Source organism: Chrysemys picta, chromosome 12 (genome assembly GCF_011386835.1).
Source record: "Chrysemys picta bellii isolate R12L10 chromosome 12, ASM1138683v2, whole genome shotgun sequence".
NCBI classification, from domain to species: Eukaryota; Metazoa; Chordata; order Testudines; family Emydidae; genus Chrysemys; species Chrysemys picta.
This window is the reverse complement of record NC_088802.1, coordinates 35,120,379-35,140,622: the sequence shown is the minus strand read 5'-3', so window position 1 is coordinate 35,140,622 and position 20,244 is coordinate 35,120,379. Positions and strand designations below refer to the sequence as shown.

Below are 20,244 nucleotides of genomic sequence, written 5' to 3'. Positions count from 1 at the left end.
GTCAGCAGGGAAAGTCCTAAGGCATCCTAGCCCTGCCCCCACCATGGGAAGGGATTTCTTTAATCATCCATCGGTTCCCACGTGCACGGAACTGGATGTGGCTGGGAATGCCTGGGAGCAGAGCGGAGTCGTGCAGGGTGGCTCAGGGACTTGCTAATGGAACACAAGAACCTAAGTCGCCCATTCAAACCCATCCCACCCCATTAGTCAGTCCCATCCCATGGGATACTCAGTGGCCTCTATGTGCTACATTGGATAGGCGGGTTCCTGCTGGGCAGGCGTCTGCGTCACGGAAACCACTACCTTCGGCAATAATTCATACCATCCTCAGGGAGAGGCCATTTAACGCAGCGCCCTTGGGAGTCACTGGCCTGGCCGGGGCTGAGGCATGGTACTGGGGCAGTGGAGGGAGGTTAGCTGTGCTGCTGCTTGTGTTTGTACCAAGGGCCGGAAACCTGGCAACTTTCACCAGCATTAAATCCCCAAATACTGCTGTTTGCTGCCGGCATGGACTGGAGCCAGGCTGCTATTTTACTGTTAGGCTTTTCGCTCCTCTCTCGGCACCCATCCCCAAAGTGTTGATTGCACAGCGTGTTAGGGAACGCCCAAAGGCAAGTCCCGATCCACCAGGCTGATCCCAACTCTGCTAAGAGCTGATGGGGCCTGTATCCCACGGCGTTAGGGCCCCTCTTTCATCGCCACGTAACTAAAGAGACTGGCCTAGGACGAGTACAGTTTACAAGAGTTTATTCAACTGGTTTCTGACTTTAGTTCTACCAAGTGGGTGCTGAACAGTTACAAGCTCCGTCTGGTTCAGTTACAGGCATCTAACAAAACAAAACAAAAAGACAACTTGGAAAAAAAATAAGAAAATCCACAACTTTTTCACGTCATTAAATATATTCATATATAATAACCATAATATATTAGTATGCATTGTAAAGAAACATTGCCCAAAACAGTATGTAATGGTCATAACTAAACAACATTTACAATTCAAGATATTAACAGAGATAAACAAAAAACACAGGTTTTTCTGCCAGGTCTGTGTAACAGGAGAAAAGGCGGGTGGGTGTGTGCAGGGGCAGGGAAGGGACACAGAATGAAACAAACAAACAAACTTTTGTTTAAGGCTACTGTCGAGTGATGATTGTTTTGGCATTTCGGCTGCTTTCCAGAATCGCTTGGTTGGCACTGCAGCCCTTTTACCCTGTTACAAATTCCACGTTACACTTCCTCAGAGGACCTCGGGAGATATTTTACTTATTTTTGTGTTATTCAAGTTAGCATAATGTTCCACTGCTGTGTGTGACCCTTAATGATAACTGCTGGTACAGAACTCTCTGAAAGCCCTTCGCCCTCTCCCAGGGCCCCTGGGTTTTTCTCTTGTCCCGGATGACGATTTTCATTCTTTCCCCTGTAAGACTCAGATGAGGGTTTTTTTCATTTCAGTGGAATGTTCTGACAAGGCGCTCGGTTTCCGGGGGGAGCAGTACAGCGTGACATTTAATTCACATCAGCCACTGGACTAGCAGGTCTGAACTAATCAGCCACCGATCCACTTACTTTTAGGTGGTGGGTATAAATTCCTTGCTGGCTGTGATATGGGGTTGCCTTATTGGCTACCTCCAAATGAAGAGCTGTAGGATTCTTCTGAGGAGCAGCCACCCCTATGGAAGTTGTTACTCAAAGAGTATAATCCAGGCACTACTAAAGTCCAGGGGGTTTTTCCTTAAAGAGAAGCCAGCAACCTGTAGGAAATACTTACTTCATAAGACACCTCCTGAAAGGTGGACTGTTTTGCTTCGCTTTACCTAGTAGTAATGGAGATTGTGTATGTTATACATGCTCAGTATATTCTGTATGAACGTATTTCGCACAGCTAAAGAGGGATACTTGTTAGGTGTGGGCGGAGCCAAACAAGGCCCTCAGACTTGTTGGTAGGCGCAAAAGTAAAAAAACAAAAACCAGAAAGACAGTATTTCTTACTAGGCTTGCACGGCAGGGGAGGGGGGTTGTTTAAAAAATCTACAATATTACACTTCTGGTTAACAAAATTTGAGCGCGAGTTTGTTTTACATCTCATACTAACTATACAAACAAACTTCTTGGCTTTCTTTTTATTTGTTTTCTTTTTACTGTCTGGAGTACCCATGGCCCTTTGCAGCATTTCAGCCTATAAATATCCTTTGTTGGAGGCATGAACATTTTCTGCATGTTCTTCCAAAAATGTTAAAAGCAATAGCCCAAGGGTTGGGGGATTAATTTTTTTGTTTTGAATGCTATCCCAGGTTAATAATGCTAGCGCCACAAACCCAAACGTGGACGTGTCTGTCATTGTACAGCTAGCCATCGTGGTGAATGCAGCAAGTCTGCTTGGAAGGCAAAGCTGCTGCCCCGAGGGACCTTGCAGCAGTTCAATGTGCATTTGGGAAACGTGAGTGCAGGAGGAATGTGCCGCATGCCAGCCAAACCTCAGGGACTGGGACGGGTACCTGTGTTTTGATGTCATACTAAATGCAAACTTGGGAACTGGGGTTGTAAAAGGCACCAAAGGGGACCCACCTACCACTGAAACTCCCTTCTCACTCCAGCCACAGGTTACCTTGGAAATCTCAGTTAAGAAAACCTCTTTAGCTGGTTGAATGAGCTTTGGGATTATCAACAGAGCATCCTCAAAGCGTTACACAACAGCCTGCCTAGAGCTTGCCTAGAATAGCAGGGGTTTGGGGTTTTTTGCAAACGTTCCTTTATAGGCTTACCGCATGTAGTGGCTGGCAGCTGCAGGGTGTGCTGTACCTAGGAATATCCCGCACCACAAGGGCATACAGAACAACTGGGTGCCATGAAGCACAGACAGATCTCCAAGCCAATGCAGGCTCTCAAGGACTGTACTTTGGCCCAGTCCAATTTAATCAGTTTGGCCAAAATGTTATGCTCTCAAGTACATATTTAGGCACCAAAAGCATGCTAGTGACTTAGGAGCACTAGTCCCATTGACTTCAAAATCGTTTGCCTTTTACACCAGATGCCCTTCTTCTTTCTGGCCGGTGGTCAGTAAAAGGGGATGCAGGACAAGTACTCGGTTTTGCCGAACACTCACTGCCGCGGAGCGTTCTGTATATTTTCTCTCCTAACGACTAAATTTGCTTTAGTTAAGCCTTGTAATTCACACCACGGGTCAGACAAGCTCAGAGGAGCGGGTTTCCCCATCCCAGCCATGAATTTCAACTCCCCAAGCCTGCTCTGCGTTTCACTGGGCACCTCTCCATTTTATACCTATTTACATCGCTGCCTTGCTTTAGGGTAGTTTATGTCATTATATAAATATTGTCAATTGCTATAAAACAAGGCAAAACTGCTGGAAAATGTCATAAAATGGATGTTTCCAAGTTTCCTAACAGGAAAAGTATCAGGGAGGTTTTGATTTTTGTACCATGGGCATCGTAGAGATTGAGTCTGAATTGTGCACCCAAGTTGCGCCCGTTTTTTGTTGTTGTTTTACAAGCAGTTGCTTGTACAAGTTGTGTGTGAGTGCAAACCTCCTTCGCCCCTTATGAGCCTAATGTGGAAGCTAAGAAAAATCTGCACCGTGGCTTTAACAAAGCAGAAGTGCCACAGGCTCCATGGAGGAGTTAAGCCCCTCAAATGCGAGTCTGAGCTGATCTGCCCCAACCGCTCCACCATAGCAGTGTTATAATGGTGAGGTGCTAAATATCAGCAATGCATATGGAAGCCGAGAGAGCTGAATATAGCCTCTGCCTAGAAGAATTGACCTCTATGGACTACAGAGGTTCTCTCATTTATACTGGCAGATTATTGTTCTGTTTTGGGAAAGATTTGTTTCTACAGTGGCTAAATGGGTAGAGCCTTTTGCATCTAGTCACTTTGGCTGGTGTTTCTCCTGGTGCCGGGCTATGCATCATTTACATCAACTGGGGCTGAAGTAGTACACAGGCCTTTATGCACAGGTGTGAATCTGTGTTTGAAGCGTTGGATTATTACTTGCTGCTGTAGCACAAATCCCCAAAAGCCACACCTTCAACCTGATGCTGAACAAAAATCTCCACCTCTCGTTGTCATTTGCATGAGAAATGAGAAGACAGGTGGCCAGCTGTCTCAGGGACTTGTGAGGACTCTCGGGGGCAGGAAGTAATGTGACTGTGTGAGCTTCCGAGCAGTTTGCCCAATGGGGCCTTCATTTTCTGAGTAACATTTAAAGGCCGGGATGGGGGCGGGAGGGTTGGGGAAGGCAGTGGATTGTGAAGGGCTAGTTGGGTACGGAAGTGAAGCTACTGCCAGCAAAGAGCTTGGAAAGAAGCCTCCAAGCAAAGCCTGGGCACCAACCTCCCTTAGGTGCTTCTGCAAATCTTATCCTCCTGTCTCCTCCACTCTCTGGATATAACACAGCGATGACTGGCCATTGGCAAATGGGACCTGAATTATTAAACACTAGACTGAGGATTGTCAGCTGGGAGGTGGATCCATGTGTACCGCGACGTGGTTCAGTGCATATCTTGTGCTAAGCAGCTGGCATCTAAACAGCATGCAGCTCTCCTTTGAAAATCTGGATTTGAATCCGACAGGAATAGCTGGGCCATGCTTTCAAAGTTAGGTGCATGTGTAACACACCGACTATTGTGTCTTCTTCTAGTGGCTGCTCCACACACAGTGTAAGAGGCACACTGTTGTGTGGGTGCAAGCAGGTACTAATAAACAAGCACCATCACACACGCCCAACTTTGAAAATCTAGCCCTGTCTCTTAGATACTGTACAGCAGGCAATTGATTATTAGAACTATATTTTACTGAAGACCATTCAAGTAACCAGTGTTAATTGATCCTCAAATATGTCCTCAGTGATCAATTTCTAATTAGTTCCCCTACTATAATTGTCTCGTTCAACCTAAGATGAGAAAATGTGATTCCAGGGTAGGGAAGTTAATTTCCAGCATTGCCGTTGGTTAGTTTCTTGGCTTTGGAACTAGCAGGCGTTAGCAGTTTTAAGGCAGTTTGGCGTCTGATCTCTTCGACACAAAGGGGCGAAATAAGTGAGGGGACCACGGGAACTGGTAACTGAACAAGCCTGGGTGCTCTGGCGATCGAGGCAGCGCTGGCCCCAATCCAGCCTCATGGCGCAAAGGTTTTTGTGTGTGTGTGTGATTTTTTTTTCTGTACTATGAGGTGCAAACTTGGCAGTCCCACAGAAGTGATTCCCCTACATCCCACCCGCCCGCCCCCCCGACACACACAAACTGCAAAGTGAGTTCCTTCACAAAATCCCTAATCCCAATCCCTATCTGCTCCAGGTTCTACACAAAGCAGCATGCACAGTCTCTCTTTCTCTCGCGCTCCGCTGCCACCTCTTCCTTTAGGCTTTCTTACACTTCCCCTTCTTCTCCCGTTGCTGGAACTTCCTGAGCCTCCGAGCCCATGTGTCCCTCCACTGTATCACCAAGCTGCTCTTGTCCGCTACGATCCCGTTCTGGTCTGGCGAGTCTTCGTCATTGCCCAGCAGCAAGTACTTCTTCATGGGCTTGATTTTCGGGCACTTGCATGCTATGTCCTTGGAGCGGATCCACAGGATCTGGTCTCCACGCCGTATCCGGTTGGTCCCTTGTTTGTACACAGAGATGATGTTGACGGTGAACTTCCACCAGTCGCCAGCTTTGTCGGCCTTCAGGATGTGGATCTGCACAGCTGGAAAAAGACAAGAAAAGGAAGCAAGTTGAGGCTTGTTTTTAACTCCAGCTAATAAAGCACCTGGGACAAAGACCCTTCACCTCTGGTGACCAGCCTCTGGAAGGAGCAGCCAAAGGTCAAATAGCTTTGTGGTGACCACATGTGAAATGAGCTATTGAATTAAGCTAAATCCCCCTGAACCAAAGTCCATGTTGCAAAAGCCACCACAAGAGTCACTGCTAATTAACTGCTGTGCAAGCCATCTCTAAGCAATGATGCCAACTATTGCCTGGGCCATAAAGAATGCACTCCGGTCATACGCCCTAGGCATGGTCCTAGCATGTCAGGGATGAGGCTTGTTAGTGAGATGCTTGGAGAGAAGTTTTGCCCTGCTGCTCATGAGGTACGTATTCTGAGGCTAAATACAGGGCATCAGGCACCAGGGCCATCAGTTCAGGAGACTTTCTGAGCACAAACATCTGACACACTAGAATTAACCCCTCCCCTAAAGTACTTGTGGAGCAGTGGGGGTTGCTGCATACACAGCATGTTTGAGGCTGAACTGTAAAAGCAAGGAAGGGAAAAATGCATCCCCTCTTCTCTGCTCAGGCACCCACTTACCATCACCGCAGCTACTGTACACCACAGAGCATGCACTAGTGCCTTAACACTACCCCCTGGGTCCTTCTGCCCCAGACTGTTCTCCTCCCTAATCCATTACTGGTAGGTGTGAATGTCTGGGGCAGTGGTACAAAGGGTGATGGGACCTGGCAGAAAGGTCTGAGCTTTGGGGGTCAGTGGAGGTTTCAGCCAGATGGGATAGACTCACTTCTATCTGAGAGTGGCAATTAAAGGGGCCTGGTTCAAGGTGGTCATTTGACTCATGGCAGGGAGAGGGGCCACAGGGAGACCCCCACCAGCAGGTCAAGGAAGAGGCAGACATCAGCAACCCAGGTGCAGAACCTCCAGCATCTTAGCAGGGGGTGTCCCACAGAGTCAGGGAGTGCTTGGCCTGGGTATCAGGAAATGGTTCCTGGGAGGGGGGGGGTCGGCCTTGAAAGAGTCTCCCAAGAGAAGGGATGGACGCCCCAGTGCCTGTGACTAGAAATGGGGCTGCGGGGAATGCTCCTGCCCTGTAGGGTCATGGACTAGCTGATCTGACAGGCCTTCATCACTCCTCTCTAAGTGGAAGGAAGAAAGCTAGAAATGCGGCGGCTTCTGAATGCTGCCCATGGGAGCCCTGGTTCCAACTAGTGCCCAAGTGCTGGGCACTGTGTATAACACTCAGATACACCACAGGTGCACCCAGGGCACAGGACTTCCATTCAGCCCCTCAGAGCCTTCAGTTTGCTGTCGTAGCTATGGAGGTACCTTAATAGGTGTGGCCCATGGAGACTAACAATGGAACAAGCCAGAGCCCCCTCTGCCTGATGGCTCTGCGACCACTTCGCTGCTTGGTTTCCATGGGTGCTGATCTCTCCCAATAAGCCATTTGTTTGTTTACTATGGGGAGCACAAGTAGGAGCAAGTGTAACAGTCTAGGACCATGGAGAGTTGGCTCCTTAGCTGATGTAAATCCACACAGTTCAAACGGCTTCAGTGGAGCTACGCTTGATTTACGCTAGCTCAGAACCTGGCCGTTATTATTTCTGGTAGAATTATTTGCAGGCCCCTGTTGGCATTTGGTGAAGCCCTGGCCTCCAAGGTAGAAGCCTGTATGGGCCTGGGATGTGCTCTCTTTTGGACCATCCTGCCTTCAGATAGCTCAGGGTGGAGTTCTGTGCTGTGATTCCCTCCATACATGCCCTTCTCCATTATTCAAAGCACTGCTGTTCCACCTGGGGGGTGGGGTGAGGGGCACGGACAAGGGCCAGGGGTGCTGAAGATGCACACGGCCGAAGTTCAGAGTTATTTGTGGTTCTCGTGGTGAGAGAGACCCATCCAACTTTTCTCTCCGATGTTTCTGGGCATCCTGAACTTTGCACTCCGGGCTCCATGTTCCAAACTCGGCTATGATGGTAACCGTTGCCATGTTTGCCTCACCGAGGGATTTGACGCTCATTATGAACTTTGAAACAATAAATAAAATAAAAAGTAAATTGGGTTGATGTTTGACTGAAGTCATGAAGGTAACCATGGTGACAAAATGCACCCCTTCCGCTTAAAGCAACAGGGAGAGAAAGGGGGGGGGAATAAACCATCCAGAACCCTTATTTTCCTTGGACAAAGCTGGCCAGGACTGTGCAATGAATTTTATTGCAAGATATTCTCCACATTTACTCAGCAAAACTGCTGCTTGTTAACCTGCTCCTAGGGCCCATTGCCTTCTCCCCGGGTGCTGGGAACACGCAGCAGAGAACAAACACAATTCTCTCACACACCTGCAGCACAGCTAGGTCTAGAATCCTCTACTATTTGAGCAGCTAGAGCGCCTCGAGGTGGCACTAATGCGCTTATCCTCCTTCTACATCTGCCACTAGGCGGCAAGGTGATCTCTCACACCCAAAACCAATACTTGGCAGTGCGAGTTAGGCATGTACATAAAGGAATGGCCATAAAAAGGGAGTGGCAAAGGTACCTAGGTGCCTAACTCCCATTGAAATCCATGGGAGTTAGGTGCCTAAATATCTCCCCTAGATTGTGACATTGTCACTGTTTTTAAGATGCTGTCCCCTGTACAGGCCACTCCTGGGGAATGGGGAGTTCATCATGTTGGATGATGCGCTACGTGAATCTACATCAAATCTGCTATTGAGTCTGATTCCAGAGCTGCTCTGAAGTGGTATGTGGGCCTATTGTGCACAAATCACCAGCATGTATGGAACATACAGCAGGCTGGATGCTCACAGGACAAGCTCAGATGTCAGAATGCGCCTCAACACCATGACTTTGCAGCCAGGGCTGCTGGGTTGGGCGTGAGAATGGCCCTTGAAAATGGAAGGCCTGTTACATGGCCGTGAGTGAGTGAGCAGTGGGATTTCTGTGGCTGGAGAATTTGGGCTTGGCGGTTATCTTGACTGTCATTCATCACTTGTTTAGGTTTTTGAGGAATATTTTGCCTTTGCCTTGCAGATGAGTGAGATTAGCTCAGGAGAACGTAAACGTTTGATAGCAGCCTGCAGTTCTGCATTATCTGTACTAGTGGCTCAGTGTCCTAAGACGTCAATGTCTTTCCAGACCTAAACCTGAACTGCATCACAAGTCACGTGAGAATGGGACCTCCATGTGTGTACATCTAGCCATGTCGCCCAACCAAGAGGCACACGGACACCATGGATAGTCTCTGGTTAGAAGAGGCTCTGCACTGGAATAGCAAAGGAGTGCAGCTGGTCAGGAATGTAAAGATGCTGACGGAGCTGGAGGAGACCTGGTCATGGCATGATGGAGGGGGTGGAGGGTGCTGCCACTCAGGACAGAGATGTGGCCACAGCGCTGTGGAGGGATGCAAGGGAGTGATGTGACCATACCTTTTGGGGGATTAGCTGCAACGGAAGCTGGGCTGGCCCAAGGAAATCAGAGTGGGCCAGCAGAGGGCAGCTTGGGTAACAGCTGGGACAACTGCCCAATATCCTTGCACAACTGGCCTGTTTTCCGGGACAGAGTCACAGCCCAGGCTGAGGCAGGTTCTGGTAACAGCACTTGCAAGCAGCACTTTCTTCCCAAGACTTTGATTTCCCCTTTGGGAAGCTATTACAGGATGCGTTTAGCAGCTGAGTTAACTGTCCAGCATCTCCTGTGAACTCAGCCTATTCCCTTTCTGAAGGAAACAGGATCTAGGATATCTCCCACAGAGATCTCTCTTCGCAGGAGAGAGGACACACCTGGGGTTATATTGACCAGCTGCGCAGAGACCAGGTGGCTGGAAGACAGTTTAGACTAGGACGGCCTCCCCATTATTAACGCAGGACTTCAGCCAGTATTAACAGTACAACATCCTCATCCTCCCTCCCTCCCTCCCAGCCAGTTTGTTCCAGCTGTTTGGACAACGTGCTTTTGGAAATAGCTGCGTGTTCAGAGCTGGATCCCAGCCTTCGCGACTGCTCAGATTCGGCGGTATGCAGGGGAAGTGGTTTGACCCATTCTTGCATGGGCCCATCTTGCACTGAGCCCAGACAGCTGGGCAGCACGATCTAATAAGTGTCTCCCCTTTCAAGCTGCATCCTGGCACCACTGAGCAAACAAGACATTGTCCTTCTGTTCACATCACTTTCTGCATGGGAGAGAAGTACCGTACCTGGAATGGAGGAGAACAAGCCCTAAATCCCAGGCTGACCCCAGGGTTTCAGCTTCCCTTCTCGGTGGCCCTGGCCTGTTGCATTCGATCTGAGGCAGCGTCTCAGGTGCCATTCAACTGAATTAGAAACTGAATAAGTGGATCTGGCCCTTCCAGAGCAGAACACTAACCCCACTGCCCAAAACATGAATGGATGTTACCAGCTGACTCCACACAAGTCTCCTCATGCCGCACTCATAATCTATGAGTGTGATCATCCTATTTGTAGAAATGTACCACTCTTGTATCTAAAACTTCACAACCCCGCTACTGGTGACAATGGCTGCCCAAGGTGTGCACAGCATGGGATGGGATGTAAGCCTCCACCAAGCTGCAGAAGTTTAAGCTCCCTCCGCTTATAACCTGGGGACTACAGGAGGGGATAGTGCATCTGAGCTCAGCCTGGCTGTGGCAACTCCAAGAGGAACTGGTCCAGGGGAGTTGTAGCTACCTTCCTTTTTATGGGACAGGAAAGGAAAAGGTCTCTTACTATGGGGGGGAGGGATCTGGAAAGGGAGTTGAGGAGAAGCTATTGTGCTGTCTCGCAGAACAAACTGCTCCTCCCCTATGATGCTCACTCATGTGCTTGCCAAGAGTGCAGCATTCTGCACCCAACGTACATCAGTCCGGGCTTAAATCAACAAGGTCTGAACATCGGATGGAAGTCATGCTGGGGAAAGGAGCTGGGTGTCTGCCGATTGCCCAGGGACCTGGATTTCCAAGAGCATCAAAAGTGGTCCCGACGTCCATGAGCAATCTGGGATTGCTGTGTTATTAGCACTTCACTGGCCGGGCTCTGGTTTTGTCCATCTTGTCTGCAGAGGCCGTCTGAGGCCGCAGCACTGATTGGCTGCTGGTGCCAACACCACCAGCCAGCTGGAAATGCTGAAGGCGGAAGGAAAATCAGATGGGAGTCATCTCAGAGAAGTGGACTGGAGCTGAAGCCCAAAGTCCCTGGTTTTATTGCACAAGACTCTCTCCTGCCAAGGGGAAGCATATGCTGTTGGTCAGTTACCATCTATTAAATTTGTATTAAAAATCAACCAAGCAGGCTGCTTAGCCCTGGGCAGGGATGGGGCAGAGACTCCTTCATGGGGATGGTGCTGAGGAGCAGTGCTGGCACCTGGATCTCAACTTCCCCAAAGTTGAGGGAAAGGTTCTGGCTTGGTCCACTGTAAAGAGATTGGCTTGAGCCAATGTTTGGCCTTAGATCTGAATCTACACAAAGTCCAAGGGGGCTTGGATCTGGGGTTTGGTGCAGGCTCATCTCTCCTAGCACTGTTCAGTAATGACCCCTATTGCTAATTACAGCCCACCACTAATGGTCTTGTAAGGACGTGCTATTGAGATCTGCACAAGGAGAGCAATGAGGTAGCGATATAGGGCGCAAGGGCTGCAAACTCCAAAGCCATGAAGTTCAGGTGTTCATAAGTAAGAAGATTTTTGGATGCTTATCTGTTCCTTTGGAAATGTTGGGATGAGGAGGTGGTTCTTGGTTTAGCTGAGCCAGTTCACCAATCTCTGGCTGGGGTGTAGAGAGGCAGAAATGTAGAGATGGGCCAAACCAAATCCCCAGATCCAAACACTCAGACCTGGATCTGGCAGATGATGGGTAGTTTGTCTCATAGCAACAAAGCCCAGTGCATGTTTCTGATCAATGTTTTGATTGGCCAAACAGGGCTGTTCCACTCCTGCCCATCTCCCACTTCCTGAGCATACAGGTACAATGCAGTGCTGGTGTGTGCCTGTGTAAAGATGAGATGGTTCTTTTTGGCCTACATTATGTGCAGAATCCGTGATCCAAAGGTTCAGTTCCTAGTCTAAGAGAGTTCAGTGCAGAAATGGTGCTATCCTTTCAGCACCACAACTGACATTTCATAGCCCAAGCGGAGACACGGACAGGTGCCATCCGGGCACTCTCCGCAAGAAAATGGGAATGTCAGCTGACTGTTCCTGGGAAATCTCTCGCTCGGTTTTGGATACTGTCATTTATGGGACACAGGGAGGGGAAAGTGGAATGATGGTGACATCTGTTAAGACATTCAGCAGTGTGCTGCACTGCTATCTCCCGTCCCTATGGCATCTTTCACACTGAAGGACCCAAAAGCACAGTGCAAACTACTACTTGTATATTGCGGTATCCTTTCACCCACATGCAGTGACCTCCGGGGCGGAACGCAGAGGCTGTTTAACAGTGCCTAATAGCACTACTCCAACATTACACAACGATAACGTTACATCATGATCTGAAGATAGCTGGAACAGGCCTCTTCCTGGTCTTCTTTCAGAGGATCCTAAAACTAGGCCCTGTGATTGACAAGGGTTTTCTTCCAGCTCCCTTGAGTTTACACCTGTGTTCTGATACCTGCAGGATACTAGACTGCGCCTGCCATGATTCAGAAGGTCCAGGATCGATCATAGTTCTTCCATGCTGAAGAGCTGGTTGATCAGAGCTAGGGTTTTGATCTGGCTCAGGTGCTGAGTGGGATGCAGTGCAGGTTATGAAACATCTTCAGCTACACCGGATCATTGCATTATGCACTAGCCCCAGCCCCTTTGTGAGACAGTGTCTGGACCTAGCCAGTAGGGTGCTGGGTACTGGTGTTGGTTCTGATCCACCCTCCAATGGTTCTGGGCTGGATTGGAACCTCCTTATGGAGGTGGTAGGCTGCTCTCCAGAACTTGATGCACTGGGCTGTTTGATGTTTGTCACTCCAACCACCTCCTTCTGTTACCAACAGCCCCTTTTATCGTTTGCGTGCCCACTTCTGTGGATGCTGCCTCTGTCCCAGCCCACATCCATTTCTTTTTGACAGGTGGCCCAAACAGAACACTGTAGTCGCTCACCCTGTCTTGTGCCCAGGGATCCACTCCACTGCCATCTTCGCCCAGATACTCCGCTACAAGCCATCCACTCAGGCAGCTGATTTAATATGTCTCAAGTTGAGCACTGAAATTGTAGGTCCCCCAAATGTCTAAAATCACTTCTGAAAACCCTAGGTCATTGTCCCTACTCAGAACTCACCCAGAGCAATGGAGCCAGAGATACATTATAAAGCCGTATCCAACTCCTTTGGTTACCAACTGCCCGATAAGAGTTTTCGGCAGCTATTGTTCACCCAAATAATTCACTGCACATGCTACTTGCTTTGTTATACTTATTTAAAGCACCAGTTCGTGATATAGATACACAGACATTTCCAGGTGGAGAAACCCATCCATTCACCTAGTCCCTGTGCCACTTTCACCAGAAGTGCGTGCATTTCAAACAGGAGACAAACACCGGCTCTGGGCCCTGAGGTCTGCACAGAAAGTTAGTCTCTGTTGCTGCCATGAACTACCGTAGGGTTGCCAGACTGGTGATGTGTGGTGCAGTCGGAATTTCCATTCATAAAAATGTCAGTGTTGTGGATTCAGTTTCAACCCACAAGGAGGGAAGGAAAACTGCTTTCATTACTCGAGTAATGGAGCATTTTGAGTGGCTGTGTGTTGATGAAACAGAAACGAAATTTGGAGGCACCTTCCTTTGGCTTGTTAACATGTTTGTTTCCTTTGAAGAGCTGTCAGTCAAATGAAGCTCATGGCAGCTGTAAGCAGAAAATGGGGGAGGAATGGGCAACCTTGCTGTATGTTGCAAAAAGTTGACACAACATGTCTCTTATTTTTGTCTTTCCTCCGATGAGGGAACGGTTGACTTCCAGGAAAGTGCCTTGCGGGGAAATGATTATGCAGACTTCATGTATTTATTTGCTAATTGTGAGCTGAGAGGAATCAATAAAACCAGAGAGAGGGAGAAAAAAATCCACTGGATGTTACAGCACTGGACAGGAGACAAAATAAAGAGAAATCACTTTATGGGAGATCCAAGCTGGCTCAGCCCAGAGGATGTAGTCATGCTACTTTTTCCGTTTTCCAACCTGCCTTTGTAGTTCAACAACAAAACACTTTTGATTGGATTTTATTTTTTGCCTTCCAACCTCTTGATTTACAACGCAGCCTCTCTAACCGACTGTCTGTCTGTAAGATTTACCCTGAGCCAGGTCAATGCTGGAGGGATGCAACCTTCATTATGTAGGTTGAAAAAAGACCTAATCAGCCACCGGAACAAAAATCTCTGACCTGTTTAGATGACAAATGAACATTCAACCTACTGAATTAACACTTGTAGGAGCAACACATCTGCATCAAAAACCTCATACGCAACATGATTTAATGCTAAAAAGTCGGGGGAGGGAGAAAGCTGGTAAGTCCACAAATACCTTAAAAATTGCAAAATACATATTGTTTTTAAAACGTGCGTCATGAGTGCCAGATGCTTTCATGAAATCCGAGCTCTGACCACATATTTCCCAGACTAGTGTGAAGGTAAGAAAATGTGAAGATGAGCCAGTTTTTTATTTTTTTGGAAACAAGTCTTTCCAAAAAAACTTAAACCTTTGGCTGGCCCTGATCCGCACTGACAGAATGGAGAAAATGAATGCGAAGGAACTGAACAGAGGTGGTTACAGGAAACATGGTTTGTCTAAAAATACAGGCTGTATATTTTGATGTCAAAGTTCTCTCTCTCTTTTTTTTAATTAATGAAGTGGAAGGACTGAAGGCTTAGGTGAAAGCTTGGCTGGCACAGCCACTGCTGTTTTCATTGACAGAAAGTTTTATACTCCAACCTTGCATCTAGAACATGTGGTTTCCCCGGAGCTGAAGGAAAAGAAGTGGCCTTTCAAATATTGTTTCCTCTAACTGGTAGGTGTCTGTGGCCAAACATCTGTCACCCACTGTGATGGGTTGGATCACAGAAACCCCCCTTGGGAGCTGCCATCTGATGTGCAAAGACTACCTCTGCTCCTGTTTTCCCTGCCAGCTCAGGACTCCAGCACCCTGTCTTGCTGAGCCAGACTCTCCCATCTGCTCCAACACGGACCCAGGGTCTGAATCACTTGCCCCAAAGCTGCAAGTTTACCTGAAAACAGCTCACAGAAATGTGCTTGTCTTTAGCACTCAGATGCCCAACTCCCAATGGGGTCTAAACCCAAATAAATCCGTTTTACCCTGCAGAAAGCTTATGCAGGGCAAACTCATAAATTGTTCGCCCTCTATAACACTGATAGAGAGAGATGCACAGCTGTTTGCTCCCCCAGGTATTAATACATACTCTGAGTAAATTACTAAATAAAAAGTGATTTTATTAAATACAGACAGTAGGATTTAAGTGGTTCCAAGTAGTAACAGACAGAACAAAGTAAGTCACCAAGTAAAATAAAATAAAATGCGCAAATCTATGCCTAATCAAACTGAATACAGATAATCTCACCCTCAGAGATGCTTCAGTAAGTTTTTTCTCAGACTGGACACCTTCCAGGCCTGGGCACAATTCTTTCCCCTGGTACAGCTCTTGTTGCAGCTCAGGTGATAGCTAGGAGATTCTTCATGATGGCTCCTCTCTCCCCTTGTTCTCTTCCACCCCTTTATATATCTTTTGCATAAGGCGGGAACCCTTTGTCCCTCTGGGTTTCCACCCCCCCCTCACTGGAAAAGCAGCAGGGTAAAGATGGGTTCCAGTTCAGGTGACATGATCACATGTCACTGCAAGACTTCATTACTCACTTGCCAGCACACACATATACAGGAAGACTCACAGGTAAATACAGCCATCTGCAGACAATGGGAGTCATCAAGATTCCAAACCATCCTTAATGGCCCACACTTTACATAATTGCAATAGGCCCTCAGAGTTATGTTTTATATTTCTAGTTTTAGATACAAGAGTGGTACATTTCTACAAATAGGATGATCACACTCATAGATTATGAGCTTTGTAATGATACCTTACAAGAGACCTTTTGGATGAAGCATATCCCAGTTACATTATATTCACTTATTACCATATTTTTATAAAACCATATAGACTGCACGTCACACCCACATCTGGGGTTCCCGAAGGAAGCTCCTTCAGTCAGAAGGGGAGTGAAAACTCACCCCTTTGTCTTTGGTTTTACAGTGGTAGCATGGAGTCACCTTCCCAGTCACCAGGGAGGGCTGACTTTGGGCAGGACGATCCCCCGATTGCATATTTAGATGGACTTCTGTGCTAGAGTGTGGGGAGAGACTTTCACTGTCTGCCTCTGGAGCAGGTGGTTAGCATGCTAGCTGGGCCCCAGCCACAAAGGTCAGGGGGTCGGTTTTCAAAAGTGCCTACATGACTTAGGAGCATAAGTCTGATTTTCAAAAGTGACAAGAGCCCACTGACTTTCAATGAACCTTTAGCTTTCTAAGGGCCAGATGTTCAAAGATATTTAGCAGCCTACAGATGTGGATAGACATCTACTGGGATTTTCAAAAGCACCTAAGCAGGTGAGGTGCCTAATGTCCATGGATTTCATGAGATCGGGTCCCAACCTGTTTTTGGAGCCTAAGTCACTTTGGTGCTTTTGGAAATGTCACCCCAGATCACCAATGCACATCCCTAGTGTAAATGAGCTGCTTTGGTGCAAATTACTCTCTTTAACTGTCTGGAGTAAATCACATTGGGGTAAGCCGCCTTGTACATCAGGGCCGCACACCTGCATTGGCGGTTGCACCAAGGAAATGGCATTGCTTTCGTTACCCCAGTGCATTAAAAACACAGGGCCTAAGACTCAGGGAACAATTCCCTGTTGCCCCGCAACTTGTGTCCTCATTTACCCCCTGCAAAGCGGGGGGTCAGTGTGGAATGTTAGCAGGCCGGGGTTTAATACCCACTTCCCACTCATTTGCATGGATGTAAATGATGCCATAAGTTGCAGGGTAACACGGCAAGAATAGGCATAAGCAATAATAATAATGTTGCTATTGTTATAAATTGCCATAGACAAGTGGTCACCTAGACAAGGTGCAGGGCCATGGAGAATGAGACACGAATCTTCAGACTCAGATCCTCAAAGGTGCCTAATTCCCACTGAAATCAATCCCATGGGAGTTTTGAGGACCTCGGCTGAAGTCCAGAGAGAGGCGAAGGCCCTGTCTTGGTTAGGAGAAAAGGTGCTTTTCCAAGGAGCATTAGCGAATATGGTGAGAACTACTGAGGGCACCCACTGCCTCTCACCTGCGCAAGGCCATTAGCTGTGTGTGTTGTAACCCGCATCGAACCCAATGAGGCGCTTGTTTCCATAGCTACATGTGCACTGCGTACCATAACAGATGTGGGCTGGAGGGCAACTGAGGCACCAAACCCACATCTCAGACTGTTCTCCTCAACTCCACCTCACTGGCAACCACCCAGCCTGTCTCCTGAACAGCCTCCCTAGCCTCATGTGATCTTAAGAGCCCCTCAATGCCAGCTGGCCAGGGCGATACAGGAATATCCTGCTCCTGGGCTATACATTCTGGTTCGCCAAAGAATATCATGTGAGGTCTGAAATGAAATGGTCATTAATACCATTGTGAAATGTACAGACAGATACTATGTCAGGTGTTGTGTGTCTGCTGGTACCACGTCCCTGCAGTCTGTGTCAAGGGCAGCACTGACAGGCGGGTTTCTGCTGGACACAAGATGTTTATTCCTGTCTCTGACGCTCACATGTATATTAAGCATTGTAGCCAGCACAGTGGAAGCTTCATTTGCATATGAAGTCAGTGTGGGCTGGGATGTGAACAGGGAGCGTGCACACTGGAGAATAAGCTCCAGGGGCTCATTCTGACTCTGGGAACGGACCATGAACTTGGTGTCTACAAGGAGAAGGCCAGAGTGACACCCTTTCTCTTGCACCTGCGAAGCAAACAGTGCATTGATAGTCATGAAAACAGGATCTGAAAACGCCAGAGGACATTTGGGGTAGGATCTAATGATTTAGTCTGCAGGTTAGCCTGCAAGGGTTAGACTGTAGGAAGCATCTTATAATTTGGTTTTATATGTAACCCTTTTCTTACCATTATCCCTGCTCACCCTCTCTGAAATGGTGATCTGTGATAATGAATTGACGGCTGGTTTCACTATAACTAAATCTCAGTGCTGTGGTATTAAACGAGCAGCGGTGCCTGTGATGACTCTCACATGCTGGTGTGTGCACTGGTTCCTTGGGGACAGAAGACCTGCTAGTTCTGTGAGTGCTCAGTGGAGAAGAGGCTGGGTGATACAGGGGACCGCCTCAAAGGGGAACAGGGATGGGGGGTGCACCTACTGTTAGCCTGCAGGGCAAAGCCCAGAGGTGCCTGTTTGAGTGGCTAACAGGCTGGTGGTGTCAGGGAACTGTCACACCTTGTCTCACTGATTTTTCTCATTGGGCTCCATTGGCTAGGCCTGCAGGTCTTGTCTGAAAATAGCCTAACAAATAGCCTCTGAACCCAACAAGAGGAAAGTCAGCTGTGTGCATCGCTGCGGGGTGGGGAGATAGAGGGGTGCGACTGCAACGTGGCCTCTGGGGCAGCTCCAGTGTTTTCCAGTCACTTGGAACCTCCCAGAGGGCAGAGAAGCCAGTGATAAATGTCATTGCCAGGCGCTGTGACCTCTCTGCAATGCTGATCCCACTGCGGTGGCCCATGAGCCCAGCACTCTGGTGTCGGCAGACAGGCCATGCTCTTGTTCCACAGGGCGATTAATGGTGGCAGGGAAGGTGTTTACTCCACTGGCTCCTGAACCGTTCCCCCTGACACAGGTGGACAACCAAGGCCTAGGGCACGGCCTTGTCATGCTTCCGATCTCAGTGCAAGCCACTGCTGGGCATCCTTGTGGAGTATGATCTCATCAGAGCCTTTTGGGGTTAATTAACAACTTAACTGTCTCCCTCTTTCCCCCTGCCTGGCCCCACTGGGAACTGGCTTGGCGAAGCACACGGCCAGGGCAGCGCAGCAATGCTCAGAAGACAGACATGCACACTCGCAGCCCGTTCCTCCTCCCATCGTTGCTCGGAGGCCCAGCCAACGAGCAGGGAGATTAAATCAGCATTTAGCCAAAGGAAGCTTTGACAAGCCAGCTGGTTAACAGGGCTGGTAACCTCTCCCAGCGGGGAAGAGGGGAACTTCCCGCTGCAAGGCATCACCCCCATTGCATTCACAGTGGTGCTCACACGGCAAGCCACAAAGCCCACCCGATGATCAGAGGCAAAGTGGATTAGTCTGAGCCCTGGCATAAGAAATACATGATGGGCGAAATTGCTGTGATTCGTAATTGAGGCGAGCTGTTGAAGCAACCAGCGGGTGCCCCGTAAGCAGCCATGTGATGCTGCTAAGTTCCAGCAATGTACCCCCTGAGGGGAGAACAAAATCAAATGAGTCACAGCTTTCACAGAGCTCTGGCTGCAGCCTGGGCTGATGACACCGGTTTTCAACACGGAATGGCTCCTGTCCAGTTCTTGAATAGAATACCTTGGGAGCACACAGCTCCAGCGGCCGAGAGGAGAGCAGAGCAGGCATCCCTCTGGCTGCCTTCGCCTGCTTGTTTGCTTTGGGCTTTGAAAAATCAGCTAGCCACCTTCTTCTTAACCTCTCCCCTAGCCCTGCATTTGCAAAACTGGCTGTTGCTTTCCAGGCTCCCAGCCAGTGGCGCGGGTACCCGGGCAGGCCCACTGCTATCTCAAGCCAGTGAAATGTGCGGGTGTGGTTAATTCCACAGGACAGCGCCTCACTTGGATCAGCAATGGGGTTTCTTTCCTTAGACCAATGGGTCTCAAACTTTTGCACTGGTGACCCCTTTCACATAGCAAGCCTCTGAGTGTGACCCCACAGTCTACATTTAAAAAAACCCCTGTTTTTTATATTTAACACTATTATACATGTTGGAGGTGAAGCAGAGTTTGGGGGTGAAGGCTCACAGCTTGCGACCCCCAGGTAATAACCTCGCGACCCCCTGGGGGGTCACGACCCCCGGTTTGAGAACCTCTGCGTTAGACCATTTGCTCCATTTATACACTCCTCCCTCAGGCAAAAGGCACATTGGCCTCAATGAGATGTCGGTTTGACTCAGGAATGAGTCAAACCAGAGTAAAGACTTTGTTTGTCTCCAAGGCCTGGTCTACACACACAGTTGCCTGGATTTAACTGAAGATGTGGTGTGAAACTAATTCAATTAAACCAGTGCAGCTTTGTGCGTGGACGCTGTTAACTCGATGGAAACCTGGTTTATAGCTGTTTGGCTTGCCCCTGCAATTAACCAGTTCTGAACTGATACAAGTGTGTCCACACACTGGTTTGCACTGATTTCACTTAAATCCCGATGTAAGTGAAACCAATGCAACTTCCACCTGTTGCCAGGCCTTTTGTTGTGGTTAAAGCTCTCAGACTCATAGACTTATAGACTTTAAGGTCAGAAGGGACCA

General features: G+C 48.4%; 1 protein-coding gene across 5 annotated transcripts in view; it reads right to left on the bottom strand.

Moving 5' to 3' along the window:
- Positions 1-20,244, bottom strand: part of NTN1 (netrin 1) — a 266,079-nt gene that overhangs the window by 32,657 nt on the left and 213,178 nt on the right. For 4 of the 5 annotated variants that reach the window (XM_024101647.3, XM_024101648.3, XM_005309866.4 and 1 more), the window contains one exon: positions 731-5,700. The exons of the other annotated variant lie outside the window; for it this stretch is intronic. In XM_024101647.3, coding sequence (XP_023957415.1) covers positions 5,372-5,700 — 329 coding nt within the window. In that variant the 3' untranslated portion in view covers positions 731-5,371. Of the gene's footprint in view, positions 1-730; positions 5,701-20,244 lie in introns of those variants that run through there. 5 annotated transcript variants of the gene reach the window in all.